We start from the raw sequence: 23,858 nt of genomic DNA, 5'->3' as shown, positions 1-23,858 counted from the left end.
ACCTGAAATTGACCAAAATGGACTGTGAATTTGGTAGGGCCCTAAGTATAAACAGACTCTGATATATTTGTAAATTGTTATAAAAGAAATACAAACTAAAACTTTATTACCATTAGCCAGTGTTAATAAAATGAAATTGAAATTTCATACATGCTTTAAATAACATATTGGCAGCAATACAGATGCCTCTTAAAATTACCCTCTGACAAACTACACTATTTAGGTGTCAGAATGTCTTCATTAATGGCTTGGAATTAATATCACATAAAAAGCTGAGTGTCATAATGCAGTATAAACAAATGTCCATTTTAGGCCAAACTCCCCTCCTTGTTCTCTGAATAAATCTGGAAATAATTCTTAAAATTTACTCAGGTGTAAAACAATAGAGGTGGCAGAGGGTGGCCAATAAATAGGGCAGAGAAAAATGGAACCGGCTCCCAGATTTCTAAACATGTCCCAATTCCCACAAATTGTACAGACTGAAAAGAAAAATGTAAGACAGTATGATTATCATTTAAGAAGAAAAACACACCAATCTTTATCATACTAAACACAGCTAAAATACATATATACTTTCCTAGCATTATCTTTCCATGTAAGCAAGCAACTGCTGTAGTTAACCCAAGGATATTATGCAGTCATGAATGAGATGGGAGGAAGCCCATAGGACAGTCTCTCCGTTAAGATATGGCCCATGCTATGAAGAAAGTTTGAGAACTCCTGATGGATGGAACAAACAGGATAGCTCTACTGTCTCAAGCCCCACCTTGTTGTTTTCCCGGAGAGTATCCCAGCTCCTTTTTAAGATTCACAGTCTCACTTGGCTCAACTGCATCCAAATTACTTCCCACCTGGGGGTGCCTCTGAAAACACCTATTGGGATTTAACTCAGAATACTACATGGCACTGTCTGACTTAACATGGTGTACCCCATGGAGTACCACATGGGAAGGTTACATTTTAGATAAGGGACCCCTTTGGTGGATAACTGAAAGACCTGTGGTACCCCCTTTATTCAGTCCTTACCTCAGCAAACCTCATTGGAAGTTAATAAAATTTTGCCTGAGCTAGGTCCAAAATGTTGAGGAAGAACTTCACAATTTTGCTTTGTGTGTGTGTGTGTGTGTGTGTGTGTGTGTGTGTGTGTGTGTGTGTATGTATGTATGTATGTATGTATGTATGTATGTATATTTAGCTAAAGAACTTAAATTGTGTTCTGGTCTCTCACAACTGCTGCTCCGAGGCAGTTAAATAAAGAAAAATATATATTTAAATAAGAGTAGTAAGAATAAACATTAAAAAAATATCCATATTGTATGGAGAACAGAGAAATGCTATTAATATACAAACATATATGCCTATGTAATGTAATCTTATTGGTTTACAGAGCCAAACTCCTCTGAGGAGTGTCACAAATCCACATGATAGCCAGGTGTGCTCAAATTTTGCATTTGGTTCTCTGATTTTACACTAGTTGAAAGATATGTAAAAACTCATGTAGGCAGACAGCTCCCTACTGACTACACTTCTAAGCAGCTTCACATGCATACATTACTCTAGCCAGCTAAGGCTGGATGTAACTTATGCTCAAAAAATGAGCTTGAAATCTGTCTATTTCTGTTTCCATGAGAAGCCCTTCAGGGTTCTCTCTGACCAAATGACACCCCCTTAAGAGACTATGGAATGACACATTGAGACAATCCACAAAAGCATAACTTGTTTCCAGAATGAGATATGCAGTGCAGATTTGAGGACAGAATTTGGCTAATCAACAAGTCAGATATGGTTACTGCAGATGTTTGTTGTTGCTTTTGACCAAATGCACCTTGTAAAAAAACCTATAATAGCTGTGACAGACTTGGAACCTTTTATAAATTTTCATCTTTTTTTTTTTAAATCATAATTTTGAGAACTGACCACTGTACATACACACCGTACCAGTCATTAAAAGTAATATAGGTAATGAAGGATATTGATACCATGTTCCAGGAAATAATCTTTTCTAGATACTATATCTGGTGGAACTGTAAACCTGAGAATCAACTGAAGTGTGTCAATAGTCCCATTGAAATTGTTATGACTCCTATTGTATACAAGGTCGAGGGTTTAAAAATAAAACTTTATAGTTAACTTGCCTCATTGTACTTAGGTTCTGGATTGTTTTAGGTTCAGCTGAAGATGCAGGGGTAAATTAGAGGGCATCTATTGGATTTGCACCCCCGATAGATAAAAACTACATTAAAGTGGCAAAATCAAGCATTCAAAAGTTAGGAAATGCCAGACTTAAAGGTGGCAGTGCTAAGCTTTGTTCAGACCCCTTGTGCATATGCACTGTGATAGTCTTTAACGACATGATCCTATACTGTTTTTCTCACAGGATTCCTGCCTGCATTCAAGTCAGGCAGCTTCCTCCTCCATACTGCCTGAGAGTCATCACCCTGCACTTTAAGCAGGGAGGGGTTTGTCTGTCTGGCCGCGAGAAGAGGGCAATGCTTTCTGGCTTAGGGGGAGGAGGGGAGATGTAAAATTGCTGGAAAAGCAGTCAGTATGGTGGATGACTCACCACCTAGGAATGAGGGATTTAAAAAGGTCGGCCAGGGACTGGACCCTCCCTGCATCACTCGGAACAGGCTGGGCAGCACCCCTACTCTCTCCCTATTTAGGTCACCAATATGCTGGGTGTTTACCTATATCTGAAATAAGAAATAAGAAGCGATGAAATGGATAAGACTGAGTCCGTCTGGGCAAAAATTACATTGGGGAAGAAAACTATTAGAGCCTCCCCTGGGATAGTGCTTGGGGTGTGCTATAGACCGCCGGGATCTAATTTGGGTATGGATAGAGCCCTTTTTAATGTTTTTAATAAAGTAAATACTAATGGAAACTGTGTGATTATGGGAGACTTTAACTTCCCAGATATAGACTGGAGGACGAGTGCTAGTAATAATAATAGGGCTCAGATTTTCCTAGATGCGATAGCTGATGGATTCCTTCAGCAAGTAGTTGCTGAACCAACTAGAGGGGATGCCATTTTAGATTTGGTTTTGGTGAGTAGTGAGGACCTCATAGAAGAAATGGTTGTAGGGGATAGTCTTGGCTCAAGTGATCATGAGCTAATTCAGTTTAAACTGAACGGAAGGATTAACAAAAATAAATCTGCAACTAGGGTTTTTGATTTCAAAAGGGCTGACTTTCAAAAATTAAAGAAATTAGTTAGGGAAGTGGATTGGACTGAAGAATTTATAGATCTAAAGGTAGAGGAGGCCTGGGATTATTTTAAATCAAAGCCGCACAAGCTATCGGAAGCCTGCATCCCAAGAAAGGGGAAAAAATTCATAGGCAGGAGTTGCAGACCAAGCTGGATGAGCAAGCATCTCAGAGAGGTGATTAAGAAAAAGCAGAAAGCATACAGGGAGTGGAAGAAGGGAGGGATCAGCAAGGAAAGCTACCTTATTGAGGTCAGAACATGTAGGGATAAAGTGAGACAGGCTAAAAGTCAAGTAGAGTTGGACCTTGCAAAGGGAATTAAAACCAATAGTAAAAGGTTCTATAGTCATATAAATAAGAAGAAAACAAAGAAAGAAGAAGTGGGACCTCTAAACACTGAGGATGGAGTGAGGTCAAGGATAATCTAGGCATGGCCCAATATCTAAACAAATACTTTGCCTCAGTCTTTAAGAAGACTAAAGAGTATCATAGAGATAATGGTAGCATGACAAATGGGAATGAGGATATGGAGGTAGACATTACCATATTTGAGGTAGAAGCGAAACTCAGCTTAATGGGACTAAATCGGGGGGCCCAGATAATCTTCATCCAAGAATATTAAAGGAATTGGCACATGAAATTGCAAGCCCATTAGCAAGAATTTTTAATGAATCTGTAAACTCAGGGGTTGTACCGTATGATTGGAGAATTGCTAACATAGTTCCTATTTTTAAGAAAGGGAAAAAAAGTGATCCAGGTAATTATAGGCCTGTTTGACATCTGTAGTATGCAAGGTCTTGGAAAAAAATTTGAAGGAGAAGGTAGTTAAGGACATTGAAGTCAATGGTAAATGGGACAAAATACAACATGGTTTTACAAAAGGTAGATCGTGCCAAACCAACCTGATCTCCTTCTTTGAGAAAGTAACAGATTTTTTAGACAAAGGAAACGCAGTGGATCTAATTTACCTAGATTTCAGTAAGGCATTTGATACCGTGCCACATGGGGAATTATTAGTTAAATTGGATAAGATGGGGATCAATAGGAAAATTGAAAGGTGGATAAGGAATTGGTTAAAGGGGAGACTACAACGGGTCCTACTGAAAGGTGAACTGTCAGGCTGGAGGGAGGTTACCAGTGGAGTTCCTCAAGGATCGGTTTTGGGACCAATCTTATTTAATTTTTTTATTACTGACCTTGGCACAAAAAGTGGGAGTGTGTTAATAAAGTTTGCAGATGATACAAAGCTGGGAGGTATTGCCAATTTAGAGAAGGACCGGGATATCCTACAGGAGGACCTGGATGACCTTGTAAACTGGAGTAATAGTAATAGGATGAAATTTAAAAGTGAGAAGTGTAAGGTCATGCATTTAGGGATTAATAACAAGAATTTTAGTTATAAGCTAGGGAAGCATCAATTAGAAGTAACGGAGGAGGAAAAGGATCTTGGAGTATTGGTTGATCATAGGATGACTATGAGCTGCCAATGTGATATGGCCGTGAAAAAAGTTAATGCGGTCTTGGGATGCATCAGGAGAGGTATTTCCAGTAGGGATAAGGAGGTTTTAGTACCGTTATACAAGGCACTGGTGAGACCTCACCTGGAATACTGTGTGCAGTTCTGGTCTCCCATGTTTAAGAAGGATGAATTCAACCTGGAACAGGTACAGAGAAGGGCTACTAGGATGATCCGAGGAATGGAAAACTTGTCTTATGAAAGGAGACTCAAGGAGCTTGGTTTGTTTAGCCTAACTAAAAGAAGGTTGAGGGGAGATATGATTGCTCTCTATAAATATATCAGAGGGATAAATACCAGAGAGGGAGAGGAATTATTTAAGCTCAGTACCAATGTGGACACAAGAACAAATGGATATAAACTGGCCACCAGGAAATTTAGACTAGAAATTAGATGAAGGTTTCTAACCATCAGAGGAGTGAAGTTTTGGAATAGCCTTCCAAGGGAAGCAATGGGGGCAAAAAATCTATCTGGCTTTAAGATTAAACTCGATAAGTTTATGGAGGAGATGGTATGATGGGATAACATGGTTTTGGTAATTAAATATTCGTGGTAAATAGGCCCAATGGCCTGTGATGGGATATTAGACAGGGTGGGATCCGAGTTACCCAGGAAGGAATTTTCTGTAGTATCTGGCTGATGAATCTTGCCCATATGCTCAGGGTTTAGCTGATTGCCATATTTGGGGTCGGGAAGGAATTTTCCTCCAGGGCAGATTGGAAGAGGCCCTGGAGGTTTTTCGCCTTCCTCTGTAGCATGGGGCACGGGTCACTTGCTGGAGGATTCTCTGCTCCTTGAAGTCTTTAAACTACGATATGAGGACTTCAATAGCACAGACGTAGGTGTGAGGTTTTTTGCAGGAGTGATGGGTGAAATTCTGTGGCCCGCATTGTGCAGGAGGTCAGACTAGATGATTATAATGGTCCCTTCTGACCTAAATATCTATGAATATCTGCTGTGGGGCGAAAAACCCCCAACTTCACCTGGCCATTATGGTGATAATGGAAAAATTCCTTCCCATATTGGCCAGGTGCAGCTGGGGTTTTTTTGTCTTCCTTGCAGCAGGTTCAGGTGGGATCTGTTCATGCAGAGCATGACGGGCGGTAGGCCATATGACGCAACTCTTTATTTAAGTGTATAGCGGATGTGCAGTGCAGGTACTCCATAAATTAAGGCACAAAAGATAAATGGATAAATGGCTTGGAAAAGGAATTAAGGAGAGGTGCTTGGTAATTGAGGGTGCTGGAGGCAGTTGGGGACTACTCTGATTGGTAGGCAGGGAGCCAACCCCCCATCATTATAGTCCACCGTAACCCCTCCTTGGTGGTGGTGGGGGGTCGGTAAGGTCCCGGCAAGGGAATTGCTGGAGGGACCTGGATGAAAAGGGTGGGGGGAGCTGGTGGAAGCCCGCTCCCCCCCACCCCCCAAATTGCCTGAAATTGGAGGTTCCCGGCAGTGGATCTTCTGGGAGGGACATCAACAGAAAGGGGTGGGGGTAGAGGGGGCACTGGAAAAAGCACTCACCCCCCCCCCCTTCGGTTAATTGTGGAGTTTTCATCTGCACATTGTATCCGCCGGGTTAGTCCCAGACATCTAATAATAAAGTTGTGGCCTGATTAAACCTATATCTAATGTCTCCTGTCATTCTTTCGGCATAGCCAGACAACCAGCAGGGAAAGAACTGAGAGCACAGGAGAGACTGTTTCTCTGCTCTTAGTTCTGGTGGCCAGTGCTACAGCGGCCTGCAGCAATGATTGCAGGTAAAGTCTGGCTCAGCATGTGTCGTCCTTGGCTGGAGCACACTCTGTTCAGAGGGAATCTTTGGAGAATTTATCTGAGAAACTCTAAAAAGTCCCTACTGCGCATGCGCAAACTGAGATTTTTCAAAGGTTTATAACTTGGCCAAATTTGAGGAGTATTCCCAGAAAACAGCATAGGCACATTTCTAACACAAAACAATCCTCCTTCCCCAACCTCCACCACATTTCAGGCCCTTGCTCCAATGCATGGAGGTGGTAGAGCTTTTCAATGAAAAGGAAATAAGAATTTTTTTAAACAAGGGCAAAACAACATTTTCCCTTAATCTCACTTTCAGCAATGACTGAATCATTTTTGCTGAACATTTCTAAAATAATTCAGCCTGACACAAACACCTGACAAGGAAAATTTCAGCCCAAATGGTTAAATTTTCAGAAAGTTATAAGTAGCCTTGGCAAATATTTTTTAAATAATTTTGATGGATAATATCAATGTTTATTTTTTAAATAATTTTTATCCATTTAAATTTTAAGTTGCAAGAAATTATGCAGCAATCAGACAACAGTTATTTAATGACAGATGTTGAGATTCAAAAAGTTAAAGCTTTATAACTGTTAAGACACAAATTGTCAACATCACATGTCAAAATATACCAAGTAAATATCCTAAAATCAAACTCTAATAAGTTCTCAAGCAGCATTTTTCTTATTTTGCCTATCTGTACATTTCGATTATTGATGGAAACATTTTTTATGTGTTTGGTGAAATTGACATTTACTAACATTTACTGATAAAAAACCAACCTTCCACACAAACTTCCTCGTGGCTGGACTTTACTAAAACTAGACAAGCCATTTACAACACACACTTTTCTTCTCTACAAAAGAAAAAGGATACTAAACTTTCTAAACTACTACATGCCACAAGGGGCCACAGCAATGGTTCTCTCAGCCCACCCAGCAATATTGTTAACCTATCCAACTATACTCTCAGCCCAGCAGAAGCAGCTGTCCTATCTCAGGGCCTCTCCTTCTGCCCCTCCACCCCCACGAACATGATACAGTTCTGTGGTGACCTAGAATCCTATTTTCGACGTCTCCAACTCAAGGAATATTTCCAACATACCTCTGAACAACATACTAATCCACAGAGACCTTCCTACCAACACTACGAAAAGAAGGATTCTAGGTGGACTCCTCCTGAAGGCCAAAACAGCAGACTGGACTTCTACATAGAGTGCTTCCGCCGACGTGCACGGGCTGAAATTGTGGAAAAGCAGCATCACTTGCCCCATAACCTCAGCCATGTGGAACACAATGCCATCCACAGCCTCAGAAACAACTCTGACATCATAATCAAAAAGGCTGACAAAGGAGGTGCTGTTGTCATCATGAATAGGTCGGAATATGAACAAGAGGCTGCTCGGCAGCTCTCCAACACCACTTTCTACAAGCCATTACCCTCTAATCCCCCTGAGAGTTACCAAAAGAAACTACAGCATTTGCTCAAGAAACTCCCTGAAAAAGCACAAGATCAAATCCGCACAGACACACCCCTGGAACCGCGACCTGGGATATTCTATCTACTACCCAAGATCCATAAACCTGGAAACCCTGGGCGCCCCATCATCTCAGGCATTGGCACCCTGACAGCAGGATTGTCTGGCTATGTAGACTCCCTCCTCAGGCCCTACACTACCAGCACTCCCAGCTACCTTCGAGACACCACTGACTTTCTGAGAAAACTACAATCCATCGGTGATCTTCCTGATAACACCATCCTGGCCACTATGGATGTAGAAGCCCTCTACACCAACATTCCACACAAAGATGGTCTACAAGCCGTCAAGCCGTCAAGAACACTATCCCCGATAATGTCACTGGTGGCTGAACTTTGTGACTTTGTCCTTACCCATAACTATTTTACATTTGGGGACAATGTATACCTTCAGATCAGCGGCACTGCTATGGGTACCCGCATGGCCCCACAGTATGCCAACATTTTTATGGCTGACTTAGAACAACGCTTCCTCAGCTCTCGTCCCCTAACGCCCCTACTCTACTTGCGCTACACTGATGACATCTTCATCATCTGGACCCATGGAAAAGAAGCCCTTGAGGAATTCCACCCGGATTTCAACAATTTCCATCCCACCATCAACCTCAGTCTGGTCCAGTCCACACAAGAGATCCACTTCCTGGACACTACAGTGCTAATAAACGATGGCCACACAACAGAACCACTAACCCAGGAACCTATCCTTGCAACAAAGCCCGTTGCCAACTGTGCCCACATATCTATTCAGGGGATACCATCACAGGGCCTAATAACATCAGCCACGCTATCAGAGGCTCGTTCACCTGCACATCCACCAGTGTGATATATGCCATCATGTGCCAGCAATGCCCCTCTGCCATGTACATTGGTCAAACTGGACAGTCTCTACGTAAAAGAATAAATGGACACAAATCAGATGTCAAGAATTATAACATTCATAAACCAGTCGGAGAACACTTCAATCTCTCTGGTCACGCGATTACAGACATGAAAGTTGCTATATTACAACAAAAAAACTTCAAATCCAGACTCCAGCGAGAAACTGTTGAATTGGAATTCATTTGCAAATTGGATACAATTAACTTAGGCTTGAATAGACACTGGGAGTGGCTAAGTCATTATGCAAGGTAACCTATTTCCCCTTGTTTTTTCCTACCCTCCCCCCCTCGTCAGACGTTCTTGTTAAACCCTGGATTTTGTGCTGGAAATGGCCCACCTTGATTATCATACACATTGTAAGGAGAGTGGTCACTTTAGAAAAGCTACTACCAGCAGGAGAGTGGGTTTGTGTGTGTGTGGGGGGGTGAGAAAACCTGGATTTGTGCTGGAAATGGCCCAACTTGATTATCATACACATTATAAGGAGAGTGATCACTTTAGATAATCTATTAGCAGCAGGAGAGTGGGGTGGGAGGAGGTATTTTTTCATGCTTTGTGTGTATATAAAAAGATCTTCTACACTTTCCACAGTATGCATCCGATGAAGTGAGCTGTAGCTCACGAAAGCTTATGCTCAAATAAATTGGTTAGTCTCTAAGGTGCCACAAGTACTCCTTTTCTTTTTACTGATAAAAATGTAATCCTTCCAAGTCTAATTATTAAGTACTGAAAGCAGGGTTTTATAATGAAAAGTGTTGGACAACCCTTCTAGTACTACCAACCCCACCAATAATAAATATAGTTCAAATTCTTTTGAAATTTCCAAAACACAATTAAGGAATGAGGATCATATGCTAAAGAATGTATAATACTATTTGTGTTGTGTTCCCTGTACCGTAAAACCACTATGAATTTAAACAGTTTGCACTGTGTAGTTCCAGAAGATATGGATCAACATTAATTAATAAGTAAAGACATTGCACTGAAAAATCAGCAAATTCTCTGACGTCTACAAACTATTTGTTTTAATATTGTTTTCTTTCAAATACAAACGTATTTTCATCCTCAATAAAACTAAACACTCTGTGTAATCTCAGCTTCTGTCACTTTCCACTTTTTAAGCACTCTAAATATTTAAACAAGGTAGACCTGAAAATCTCAAGCCAGTAATCTTCTCCGTATGTCTTTGCCCCTGAGGTATAACTATTAATGCACTAGCACCGCATTGACATAAAAGAGATAGCTATTAAAGTCCTACCTGCCCACAGGCCAGGCCCATGCCTCTCTCCCCCATGCCATGAGGACATGATAAATTTAACTCCAGGGCATCTGCACCGGAAGCCTGTAAGACATGCACATACACATACACAAAGTTAATCATAAATTTTATACTCTTACATTCAGGTACTTTTGGAACTTGACACAGATCACTCGTTAAATGTAAGATTCCTTTTCTGTCAACCTTTTTTCTTTTGGTGTTTAATAATAAATAAATATAAGCTAGAGTTGTTTGGAAATATCTATCAGTCACTTAAGGGGAGAGACCATTATGAAAGGGTATTGTAGTTTTCTGAGGAAAAATCAGAAATTCAAAGTAAAGATTAAATTTATAAAGAAAAAAAAGTAAATATTTTACTTAAATATAAATATTTAAGGACACTTCAAAACCCAATTTTTTTAGATTGTTTACTCATGTTGAAATGTGATTTTTATTTTTCAAATTTTCAGATTGCTGGGCTCAGAAAAAATGGGTAAGATATTGGAATATTTCTTTATGAGGGTGGGACAAAAATCAGGAATAGCTCTGGTATCATGAAAACCACAACAGCTATAAGAAATAAGACTTAATAAACCAGATTTTTATATTTGAATCAGACAGAAGATGCATATATACAAAGATGATAGCTAATAGTTTATAGGGTGGCCTTTTACATCAAGTTCAAATAAATTTTTACTTATACAAGTGTATCAGCATAGAAAGCTTACACCTCAAAGGGTTTGGCTTGGCTCAGATAACAAACACTCTAACATTTGGATGCTTTTCTGAATTCTACTGAAGCCTCTTGGTTCTGCAAAATTAGTTGGGAAACTGTGCGATAACAGGTTTCCTTGTAGCATTTCTATACTTCTGCTGCTGTTCCCAGCTGGAACCTGGACAGGCAGTGGAATGAGAGGATGCATAATAATGGAAGTAAAGTTAATCAAACTTCATATGTTAAAAAACACTGTGTTTAAGTTTGAGATATGCTGAAATTCAGGACGGTGCTCTTATTTTATCGTAACCAGTTTGCCCATCTGTATAACTGACTAAAACTGAAGAGGGACTAAAGGATCCATTATGATTAAATGAGCCATGCCCAGAAGAACTTTATTCAAAACTCAGCAAGAGTTTAGGGAAGTCACAATTCTGTAAAATGAAATCCATTATCTTCAGCTGAAGAAACTATTTATGCAGTTCTCACTCTCAGGAACTCAGAACCTCTGCTCCAGTGCTGATAACAGCAGGAAGACCATCAAGAAAACTTCATTTTCTCTTGTTCAATTCCACTACTGTACAGCCTCTTTGCAGAAGAGTTTTGAACTTTTGTCCACAGGCAGAACATCATTGCTAAATTGGTTCTTCGTATTTGCCACCATGTGCCTGTTTCAGATTAACAGGAAGATTAATAGCTTTTAACTCTGATTTTATGTCACAGGGATACCTTAGCCCTGGAGCAGCATCTGGCAAATCAAAACAAAAACATACTATTAAATTACTGTGCTTCACCTCCTACTGTGTGGTTGTTAGGGCATCCCCCACTACAACTATACTGAGCCCTATTGTGCACTACTTACACATTGCAATGGGCTTTGTTGCCAACTGTGCCCCTATTCAGGGGACACCATTATAGGGCCTAATCACATCAGCCACACTATCAGAGGCTCGTTCACCTGCACCTCTGCCAATGTGATATATGCCATCAAGTGCCAGCAATGCCCCTCTGCTATGTACATTGGCCAAACTGGACAGTCTCTACGTAAAAGAATAAATGGACACGAATCAGACGTCAAGAATTATAACATTCAAAAACCAGTCGGAGAACACTTCAGTCTCTTTGGTCACTCAACTACAGACCTAAAAGCGGCAATTCTTCAACAAAAAAACTTCAAAACCAGACTCCAACGAGAGACTGCAGAACTGGAATTAATTTGCAAACTGGACACCATTAAATTAAGCTTGAATAAAGACTGGGAGTGGATGTGTCATTACACAAAGTAAAACTATTTCCCCATGTTTATTCCCCTTTCCCCCTCCCCCCACGGTTCCTCACACGTTCTTGTCAACTGCTGGAAATGGCCCACCTTGATTATCACTGCAAATGTTCTCCCCCCCCCCCCCCACTCTCTTGCTGGTAATAGCCCACCTTACCTGATCACTCTTGTTACAGTGTGTATGGTAACACCCATTGTTTCATGTTCTCTGTGTATATAAATCTCCCCACTGTATTTTCCACGGCATACATCCGATGAAGTGAGCTGTAGCTCACGAAAGCTTATGCTCAAATAAATTTGTTAGTCTCTAAGGTGCCACAAGTACTCCTTTTCTTTTTGAAGAATGGGTAGGGACTCTCAGAGGGGCAGGAGATGGAGGATAGTCCCTTGGTCTTTTGGATTTGTTGAAAGAGATCCTACAATTAGTGTAGAAAAACCTTAAACAAGGCTCTTAGCCTGAGCTATTTGAAGTTATATGTGCAATAAACAAATTGTGAATAACATCACTATGATCCTAGGCAACCCTGTGTTCACACACTACACACAACTGCAATAAGTTTTGCACAAAATATGTGCTGTGAGGTGATCACTTGAAAATTAACACTACACTGGTCAATAATATCACTGTAAAGTATGTGTTGCACTGTTGCATATGAAATTATGTATACTCATAATATTTTGCTTTAAACTCTATGACTAAAGGGTGTTTAAACCAGGCACATCATGGTGAGTTGATAAACAGGGTTTCTGCAGACAAAGGAAAGAGGCCAATAAGGTATGGCCCAAATTCAATGGGCCATTCATTTGTATTGGAGGAAGAGAGAGTTTGCATAGTAGCATCTACCAATGAGGGAGGAACCAGCGTGGATCTGTAGCTTCCAGACATGATGGCTCCTTTACTCAGCATGAGCTAATGAACTTTATCTGTGGCTACCCTTCAGAAGAATACATTTCAAAGGTTCACTGAGCTATAAACAGGGGATTCAGAGTAGCAGCCCTGTTAGTCTGTATTCACAAAAAGAAAAGGAGTACTTGTGGCACCTTAGAGACTAACCAATTTATTTGAGCATAAGCTTTCGTGAGCTACAGCTCACTTCAGCGGATGCAAACAGAGGGGAGTGAAGCCCTAAGTTATCAATCACTTTAAGGAGACAAAGAAACAAAGAAATTTGATCTCTGTGATGGGTCCTGGCCAGACCGGCCAGTAAAAAGCTTGAAAGCACTTTGATTGAGAGAAAAAACATCTCGAACAAAGACAGTAACTTGCTAGATTATGTTTTATACTTCTAGATCTGTTTTTCACTTTTATTTGCTCTTCCTTTATTTCTTTTACTTGGTATTTCTTAATCCATGATCTGTTGTTAATAAACTTGTTTTGCTTCCATTGTAAATCATTAGTGCTGGCTAAACGTAGTAAAGTGTGTGATTTTAGTAAGCTGATAGGTTGGAATGTTATACAGCAGGGGTGGGCAAACAATGGCCCACAGGCCGGATCCAGCCCTCGAGCTCCCGCTGGGGAGTGGTCTCTGAGGCTTGCCCCGCTCTGGTGCTCCAGCCAGGGAGCAGGGTCGGGGGGCTGCTCCATGCGGCTCCTGGAAACAGCGGCATAGCCCCCCTCCGGCTCCTACATGCACCAATGGCCCCGCTCCAATGTCCCCCTCTGGCGCTCCAATGGGAGCTGCGGGGGTGGTACCTGCAGATGGGGCAGAGTGCCGAGCTGCCTGGCTGCACCTCCACATAGGAGCTGGAGAAGGGACATCCCGCTGCTTCTGAGAACTGCTTGAGGTAAGCGCTGCCTGTACCCCTGAGCCTCTCCCCATGCCCCAACCTCCTGCCCCAGCCCTGATCCCTCTCCCACCCCCTGAACCCCTCAATCCCAGCCCAGAGCACCCTCCTGCACCCCAAACCCCTCATCCCCAGCCCCATCCGGAGCCCTCACCCCCACCACACCCCACTCCTCCGCCCCATGCCAGAGCACCCTCCTGTACCCTGAACTCCTTATTTCTGGCCCCACCCCGGAGCCTGCACCCCCAACTAGAGCCCTCACCCCCACCCCAATTTTGTGAGCATTCATGGCCCACCATACAATTTATTTTCCCAGATGTGGCCCTTGGGCCAAAAAAGTTTGCCCACCCCTGTTATACAGTCTCTGTAGAGGTAGTGAACCTAATACTTTTTCTGTAAGAGTCCAGCGAGAGGGTCTGGACCCTGCAGGAAGATGATGTGGGCAAGCCTGGGGCTTGAAAAGTACTAAAGTCAACCTGCAAGGAGTATTCAAGTGGACAAAGCCAGGATGAAGCTTGTGGGCTTCTGGCTGGCTGTTTGGGTCAGATTTCTGAACCAAAGTTGCACAGTCACAAGACACCCAGGATTACAAATTACAATTACCTACATTGACTGAACCCCTTAGTAGCCTGGATAAACCCCCAAATGTCTCAATCACTAAAATGATCTATTTATAAAGATTATACCTGGCTCATGTTTTGTCCTGGCATGGAGAGGTGTTTAGTAGTTCAGTTTGCAACCTCTTCTCTATGCCTCAGACCTGATAATCTTGAAAACTTTGTTGGAATCAACCCTCTATAAACATTAAAATGGCAGTTAAACTAATTCATGCATAATTTTTTCATCAGGAAAAGCTGATGTCTGCTTCCATTGATTAGTAGGAAGAAGGGAAGACACAAACATTTTTAGAAGAAATATATAATAGAAAGATGAAAACATGGGAAAAATCACAAAGAGATGTTTATAATAAGCTACAAGGAAATTAAAAGGTCAGACACTATTTAAAGAATGTTCTTCTTCAAAATAAATCAACCAAATTCCCTCTTTGAGTTGATACTGTGAAATGCTCCAAAATGAGACACTAGCCACTGCACATTTAGACAACAAGTCAGAAAGAGGTTCAGTAGTTGCTGGTACACACAGATAACTCCTGTGCTCCGAAGACTAATCATGAAAGTTAGTGGTAAATATTTCCCAACTGCAGAAGTGGATTCCATAACTATATATGCTATACAATTGCTTGCATCAGGGCATAGTGTTTGTTGTTGACCTCAGAAATAAAAATAATTAAAGAGTAGAGAACAAGAAAAAGCCCATGCAAGGTCCAATTAAGAATAAATAATGTTTCCCAAAATGTGTCAGACCTTTTCTTTAAGGTAATTTAGCATAAATTAAAAATAAAAAAATACTGACAGATCTGATGACAGCAAACAAAAATATTTCATCTCCTCACCAAGTAACTCTGGCAGAGACCTCAAGACACAGTATCCATTCCCTTTGTCTTCTACTTGCCCCAAAGCTAGAATTCTGTTCTGTATTTACATTTTTTCTTATTGAACTGGAGTAACTTTTGCCTGCTGTGTGGCACGTTTAAGCAGCTTTGAATGAATGTGATCATGGGAAAAGCTATCCATCATTTTCATGAGCCTTCTACTTCCTAGTCAGCTCTGCAACTTGTGACTATGAACCTGTTGTTACTTTTGTTATTGGCTTCCATGACAAGCTGACCTTTAACATGAATAGGTCGGTCTCCTGTGGAGACAGAATTCACAACCTTCTGGGGCTTATGCACTCCGGAAGGCCACATTTATTATCTTCTGGATGGGGTCTTAAATATGGTACAGAAATATTACTGCATTTTATTATTTAATTATGCATGTCCATAACACGCTAGGTGCTTTCCAAGCTGCACACATTAAGAAATACTTTGACCAGGTAAATTACGTCACATTTTACAAAATATATTTATCCAACAACTCCATCGTTTCCAAAGTGCTATTGCTAATACAACTGCAGATTCAAAATGTATCTTTTTTTTCAAATTGATAGCAATTACAGATTAAAAGAACACTAAGCATTTTTGCCTTATAGAAAAAAAAGAAGAGGAGTAAGCAGCATGATAAAGCCATTCATCATAGTCAGTTTAAAAGTGGTAAAGCTCATGTCAAGCATGAATTCCGCAAAAGATTTCATGGTCAATTAAGTAAATACAGGTATAAAATGGACCTAGTGTTGAAGATCACAAAGCCAATTACTGATAATGTTTAATTTCACTTCCCTAAATCCCCAAAGTGATTTTTTTCCTCATAGGTTTAAAATGACCACAGGAAATAGAGAAGCATCATTCCAGATCACTCTAAGAGGCTTTAGAAGGCTTTGTGAAGAAAAACCAATTATATACATAGAATCTAGCTATATACATATATGTACACACACACATATATATACACTCATCAGGACCGGCTCTAGGCACCAGCAAAGCAAGCACGTGCTTGAGGTGGCACAATTCCAGGGTCGGCATTCCGGCCATCCTTTTTTTTTTTTCTTTCTTTTTTTGCTTGGGCAGTTGCGCTCTCGAAGCTTGGGGGAGCAAAAAACCTAGAGCCGGCCCTGACACTCATAAATATATGCACTCCCCCAATTATTTACGTGTGTGGTATTTCTAATGTAATTAATTCTGATCTAAAGCTAAGAATAGGACGAGCTAATTGGTTTTTCTTCATAAAGGGCATTAAAGATTTGGAAATACACCTCTCTATTTCCTGTGGACACTGTAAACCTGTGAGGAATAAAATCTGTTTCATATTTAAAAAATATCCTGTCTTAATCAAGTGTTTCTTATGATATTCATCATGGACATACATATTTTTAATAGCCTTTTTTCCTTCAAACTGAAATACAAATTTCAGGCGTATGGTTGGTTGTTTGAATTTATGCAAGATTGGATTTATATTACAGAAAACCTGCTGACTGCTATTATATACAATGGCTTTCTTTGCTATCATTTTTGCAAGTCTGTATTAAAACTAGAATAGCATTAAATGAGCCTTTTATACTTTAAATATTCAAGAGGTTTATATTCAAAATTTCTTCTGTGCTGTCAAACTAGTGTGCCTGTAGGCAAGGTAAGATCAAGTTAGGCTCTCAAAGGTAGAATTAAATTTTATCAGGGCATTCATCATAATATACAGTTTGCTTTAAATGCAAATAAAAAGTATGTGGATTCAGAGACTAAAGGCTTTTCAGGTCGTGTGTAAAAATCCAAGGGACAGCTTTTATGGAATAGCTGTTCTTTAAATTTACATTTCCTTCATTTTAATGAAAACACAGAATAAACAAATTATGATGGACATGCTTTAAATGTTCATTTTTTACTTTGAATCTATTTCTTCTGTAGAGTTTCTTATTGCAGCTCTTTATTTAAGAAGAATAAAAACAAGACAAAAGAGATGAGGAAACATATTACGGAACCATTACCTCAGCCATTTTTGAAAGTTCAGTCCAGTCACCCTTGTTGTAGCTGCACATGATACTGGCAATTACAATCTGAAAAGAAAATGCATACAATAATTTGTAAGCTACTGTATATGTGAATTATAACTACTATGTATAATGACAAAGAATCCTGTTGTACTTCCAACCAGTAACTATTAGAGCACTGTATCTGCAGATCCAAATCACTGAAGGCAAAAAAGATCCACAGATTATCAGTGTTTTCAGTATTAAAAAACAATTATTCAGCAAAGCTGGCAATACTACACAACCTTAATTTTACAGTAGTTTACATTGTCATCAACATATAGAGCCCAATTCTGCTCCCAAACAGTCAATGAGACAGAAGCAGGCCTAAGCACGGTATCTAACAGCTGCATTACCGAACCTAGCTGTTTACTGGGGACAAAACTGTAATTTTAACAGTTTATTATTACTTACAAAATCAACAGTATTCTAGGAACTTTACAGATAGGTAAGAAGACATGTCTCTGCTCCAAAGAGTTAACAATATAGATTGGCAGCACAGAAATACAAAACTCCCATTAATGTTAATGAAGCTAGGATTTGACCCAGGGTTGGGGGGATGTAACACTGATATTCACTATATGTTTGAGTAGCTCCACCAAATATATATTTTTTAAATGTCTGGATCTTCTAATCTCTAGTTTAATCCCCTCCGTGAAGGGAAGAGAGGGGATAGCAGACCATTCGGAGTAAGTTTGTTTTAATGAGGGAATGGCAGTAGGAAAGAGTGTTACTCATGCATAAAGTTACAAAAAGCCTTAAGTCTTTGCAGGATTGGGGGTCTAATTTATTGTTCACTTTCACCTCCTGGCAATTTTCAGTGCTATTGTTTCCAGGTTTCTCCCTCTAAGATTATTTGCATTCTTTTCCCTGAAGACGATTTGGCTTTCATTTTTCCAAGGTGAATTTCATTTATTTTCTGGCCATTTTTGCAGTCTCTCAAGGTCTTTGTCTGTTATTTCTCTTTCCTCCCTGTTGTTCTCTACACCTCTCAGTTTTTGTATCTGTGAATATAATTAAGTGCTGATTATCTCAGCTTCCAGATCATTAAAGGTTTTAAATAAAACTGGATCTAACATGTCGTCTCTGATACTCGAGCTAGATACCTCTCTCCAACTCAATACATTGTTGGTATGGGCCTTCAGCCAATTTCCAATTTATGTGACAGTATCCAGTGAACTGATACTAGCAGACAGCATCTGTCCTGGACTGCCAGATCTTAGGAGAATCCATCATATACTTTGAGGGACATCAGAAGAATGAGGGTGTCGTATTTTCTGCTGGCCTAAATCACTGAAGTCAATAGAGTTACACCAACAGAGAATTTAGCCCAAGAGACCCTACAGAGGGCAGAAATATAGGAAGAGGTTAGAAGGAAAAAAGCAGAATTGAAGGGAAACATGGCATACAAGTTAAAAGGTCCATTGAGGCAGATTAGTCAGAGAAATTGCAGAAGGATAGTGGTGGACTATTTTGTGTACAAAAGGACAGCCATAGACAGTAAAGAAGATACTTTTTTTTAATGTTTAAGACAGTTTGAGATGTAGCTTTGTTCAGAGGTAGGATTGATGTTTGGGCTGGATCTTTTATTGATCTGAACCATTTTGGTCATCTCTATTTGTATCTGGGATGAGAATGGCGTTTGGATTCTATGGGCAAAATCCTTCCCTCAGCAAAGGCTATGGTGGTCAGATTTTATTACTCGTTTATGTGAGGGAGATGTTTAAAAAGTCTCTTTTTAAAAAACCACCGTAAGAACAGCCATATTGGGTCAAACCAAAGGTCCATCTAGCCCAGTATCCTGTCTTCCAACAGTGGCCAATACCAGGTGCTTCTGAGGGAATGAACAGAACAGCTAGTCATGAAGTGATCCATCCCTTCTCACCCATTCCCAGCTTCTGACAAACAGAGGCTAGGGACACCATCCCCACCCATCCTGGCTAATAGCCATTGACAGACCTATCCTCCATGAATTTATCTAGTTCCCTCTGTGCAAATTTGATGGTTGGAAAATATGTGGAAGATGAGATATTTAAGCTCTCCAGGGAAGTGGTGGAAAGGGGCAGGAGAAACAATGAGCACAGTTCCATGGAAAATAAAAGGAGTTGCCCAAAGAACAATTCAACTGCCAAAAGCAGTTTCATGCTTTTATAATGAAGAAATGTGAAATATAAATCTCTCTTTTTCTTCAAAAAAATGAAAAATTGCATTGTTCTAAAGAGTTGTTTTTGTTTTTTTCTTTTTCTTTTTTTTTTTTTGGCAAAATAAAAGATTTTGAAGTACTATATTTCTCCTATTAATATATTAAATGTATATATCTTTAGTTGCATACCTACTAGCATAAATATAAAAAACTAATTCTTGATTAAACATGTGCAGTCACTGTTGGTGTGTTTTATTGCACCCCTTAACGTATATGAGAGGAATAATATGTCAATTTCTGATAATGACATTCCTTTATAACACATTTTTTAAAAAAGCAAAAATCTTTATATAGTTACAGGACAGGAAGTTCTATGGCCTGTATTATTCCAGAGGTTAGACTCGATGATCACAATTGTCCTTTCTGGTACTGAAATGTATGAACTCTATTTCATAAGCATTTAAACTATCTTGGAAAACTCAACTTAAGTGCTTATAAAACAAACATCAACAAGAATAAATACTTTTTAACAAGGCAGTTTTTTTGTATTAAATATCCAAGAGCATCAAAACTTGAAGCTCATTGTGTTTCATACTTCATTATGAAAACTAAGTTTAGGAAAGTATGTATATATTCAGAAACTGAAGGATAAAGAACTGTATAAAATGCTGCACTGGCTGGATGCTGGCCAAGAATCCATGTCTTGTGAAATTTCCAGTTTCTGGAAGCTGACTAAAAAAAGAAAGATATCCTGACAACATGAGATTTAAAAAAAATTTTTTTTTTACATTCTGGAGTCACAATCTGAAGTACATTGGAAATCTAGGAAACAATTCAAGTTCAACTTAAACTATTACTTTTTTTAGCAGGAAAAAGCTGTAGAGCAACAAAGGTGAATAAGTATTATTATAAGTAGATGAGTTAGATTTCCTCAAGCGTTATTAATGAAGTCTGAAAATTCTACTGGGAGTATACGAAGGAGGAGGAACAAGATATATGGTGTTTCAAGGAGCTGTTAATTAAGAAAACATAGAATCATAGAAGATTACGGTTGAAAGAGACCTCAGGAGGTCATCTAGTCCAACCCAGTGGTGAGCTGGAGCCGGTCCACGCGAAGCGGTTGTTAAATTTAGAAGCAGTTTTAGAACCAGTTGTTAGGGTTCCCTGAGCTCCCGGCTGGGGAGGCTCCCCCGGCCCCTTCTCCACCTTCCCCCCTCTTACAGAGCCTCAGCATGCTCTGGACCGCTCCTGGGCAGCTCTGCAGCGCCTGCCGCTTTGAGCAGCATGGTAAAGGGGTGGGGCTGTGAGCTCCAGCAGGCTGCGCAGCATCCATATACGCTGCCCTGAGCAGCATGGTAAGGGGCTGGGCCGGGGCTGGGAGGAGGGGTTGGATAAGGAGCAGGGAGCGGTTGGAGGGGTCGGAGGTTCTGGAGGGGTTGTCAGGGGACGGGGGGGGGGTTGGGTAGGCAGTCGCCGCCCCAGAAAGTCCCAGCCAGGCTGGGACTCTGCTGGGGCAGCCCCCTAGCCGAGGGGGCCCCGACTCGTGGCGCTAGGGAGGGTGCATGGTGTAGGGCTCAGTGTTATAGAAGGGGGCTGTTGGAGACAGGGCCGGCTCTAGGCACCAGCAAAACAAGCAGGTGCTTGGGGCAGCACATTTCTAGGGGTGGCGTGCCGGCACCGGTCATAGCGCCCCTAGAAGTGTGCCCCCACTGCCCCAACTCACCTCCGCCTGCTCCCCTGAGCGTGCCGCTGCTCCACTTCTCCCCCCTCCCTCCCAGGCTTGCCGCGGGTGAAACAGCTGTTTCGCGCGGCGAGGCAGGAAGAAGCCGAGCGGCGGCACGGTCGGGGAGGCAGCAGTGGTGGAGTGGAGGTGAGCTGGGGCAGGGAGCGGTTCCTCTACCCCCCACCCCCGTTACTTCCTGTGCTCCCCCACCCACCCTTGCTCACCTCCGCTCCGCCTGCTCCCCTGAATGCGCTGCCTCTCCCTCGCCTGAGAGGGAGGAGGGAGAAGCGGAGCTGCAGCGTGTTCAGGGGAGCAGGCAGAGTGGAGGTGAGTTAGGGCAGGGGGTTGTGGGGGGGAAGCCGTAGGGAGCAATGCGGGGGCGGGGGGGGGAATGTGGCACGCCCTAGGGAGGAGGCAGGGCTGGGGATTTGGGGAAGGGGTGGGAAGGGGTGGAGCAGGGGGCGGAGGGGGGCATGAAAAGAAAGCAGGGGCGGCCAAAAATTTTTTTGCTTGGGGCGTCAAAAATCGTAGAGCCGGCCCTGGTTGGAGAAGGGGCTCGGTGCTAGAGGGGGGTGCATGAAGCAGCACCGTTTGCGGGGCGCGGGGCTACGGAAGGGCTGCGGGGCCCCACATCCTGTCTCGGGGCAGGGGTCGCACTGCGGCTGGTACCTGCGCTGCGCAGCAATCCAAGCAGCCACTCCAGGTCCCCATGCACAGAGGCCGATCAGATGCCGCTTTGCTCAGCAGCCGCAGTGAAGCTCCATGCTGCTTCCTGCCCGGCCAAGGAAGCGTGACAGGCTGCGCTGGGCAGGGAGATCGGGCACCATGTGACTGGGCGCCGCGTAGGGCAGGGGAGCCAGGCTCCTGGCAGCAGCAGCCTCCTCTGCCCCAGGAGCCGGGCAGGGCCAGCTGGTGCCATGGCTGGGGGCTGCCTTGGGCATGCTGGGGTGAGCCCCCTCCCCAGTCTCTCCCGCTCCTGCGCTGTGGGGCTGTCCAGCCTCCGCCACTTGGGGGCGCTCACATCCCACGGTGGAGAGTCAGGGAGATGGCAGCCTTTGCCTGCAGGGAGCCGCCACCCCACATGCCGGGAGCGACCCCACTGATGCAAGAGCTGCAGGACTCCTGCGCCACCAGCAGGCACCTGGGATGGAGAACATGCCTGGGGAGGGCAGGGGGACAGGACAGAGCCTGGGGGGCAGGATGGAGCCTGGGGGTGGGGGTGGGAGGGGACAGGATAGAGGCACATCTCTTAAATCAGAACTTTTTATAGGGAACAGGTTGTTAAGATTTTGTCAGCTCATCACTGGTCCAACCCCCTGCTCAAATAAGAACCAACCCTAACTAAATCATCCCAGCCAGGGCTTTGTCAAGCCAGGCCTTAAAAAGCTCTAAGGATGCAGATTCCACCACCTCCCTAGGTAACCCATTTCAGTGCTTCACCACCCTCCTACTGAAATAGTTTTTTCTAATATCTAAGCTAGACCTCCCACAGTGCAACTTGAGACCATTGCTCCTTGTTCTGTCAGATGCCACCACTGAGAAACAGCCTAGCTCCATCGTCTTTTGAACCCCCCTTCAGGTAGTTGAAGGCTGCTATCAAATCCCCCCTCTTCTCTTCTGCAGACTAAATAAGCCCAGTTCCCGCAGCCTCTCCTCATAACTCATGTGCCCCAGCCCCCTAATCATTTTTGTTGCCCTTCGCTGGACTCTCTCCAAGTTGTCCACATCCTTTCTGCAGTGGGGGGCTCAAAACTGGAAGCAATACTCCAGATGTGGCCTCACCTGTGCCGAATAGAGGGGACATATTTATTAAATAATGATTAGTGTTAGTATTCACATTTAAAATTATGTATGTATCTGTGTCTAACGTAGTGGATAATGGTAACAATAATATAGTTCAGGGATCGGAAACCTTTCGCATGCAGCTTGTCAGGGAAAGCCGCTGGTGGGCCGGGACAGTTTGTTTACCTGCAGCATTTGCAGGTTCGGCTGATCGCAGCTCCCACTGGCCGCAGTTAGCCGTTCTAGGCCAATGGGGTCTGCGGGAAGCAGTGTGGGCTGAGGGACGTGCTGGGCGCTGCTTCACGCAGTCCCCCATTGGCCTGAAACGGCAAACCATGGCCAGTGGGAGCTGCGATCGGCCGAACCTGCAGACACGGCAGATAAACAAACCGTCCCGGCAGGTAAACAAACCGTCAGTGGCTTTCCCTGACGGGCTATGTGCCAAAGGTTGCCGATCCCTGATATCGTTGAGAGCAGAAATTGCATTTCCACTGTAAATGTTCTTGTGAAAAATATGATGAAAAAGTTTTTAAAATAATATTTTGTTTTATTCTCTCTTTTTCCTAATGTTCTCATACAACTGGAAATTAAAACTGATTTTCCTATTTCAAACCCAATCCTCCACTTTTGTAAACAGTCCTTACTCAAGGGACTACTCCCTCAGATGAGACTGGGACAAATAATATGAGAGCTACTCTTGTAGGCAATGATTTATCTTTTTTCATTTGATAAATATT

The 23,858-nt window shown here is 42.2% G+C and overlaps 1 protein-coding gene across 4 annotated transcripts in view; it reads right to left on the bottom strand.

Annotated features, from left to right (window-relative positions):
• Positions 1-23,858, bottom strand: part of DPYD (dihydropyrimidine dehydrogenase) — a 558,093-nt gene that overhangs the window by 129,284 nt on the left and 404,951 nt on the right. For all 4 annotated transcript variants that reach the window (XM_043553083.1, XM_037907332.2, XM_043553085.1 and 1 more), the window contains 2 exons: positions 17,432-17,500; positions 10,176-10,259 (listed from right to left, as the gene is read on the bottom strand). In XM_043553083.1, the coding sequence (XP_043409018.1) occupies positions 10,176-10,259; positions 17,432-17,500 (153 nt within the window). The remainder of the gene's footprint in view (positions 1-10,175; positions 10,260-17,431; positions 17,501-23,858) is intronic.

The sequence above is a fragment of the Chelonia mydas genome, chromosome 8, assembly GCF_015237465.2.
Source record: "Chelonia mydas isolate rCheMyd1 chromosome 8, rCheMyd1.pri.v2, whole genome shotgun sequence".
Taxonomy (NCBI): Eukaryota; Metazoa; Chordata; order Testudines; family Cheloniidae; genus Chelonia; species Chelonia mydas.
This window is presented reverse-complemented; position numbering and strand designations above follow the sequence as displayed.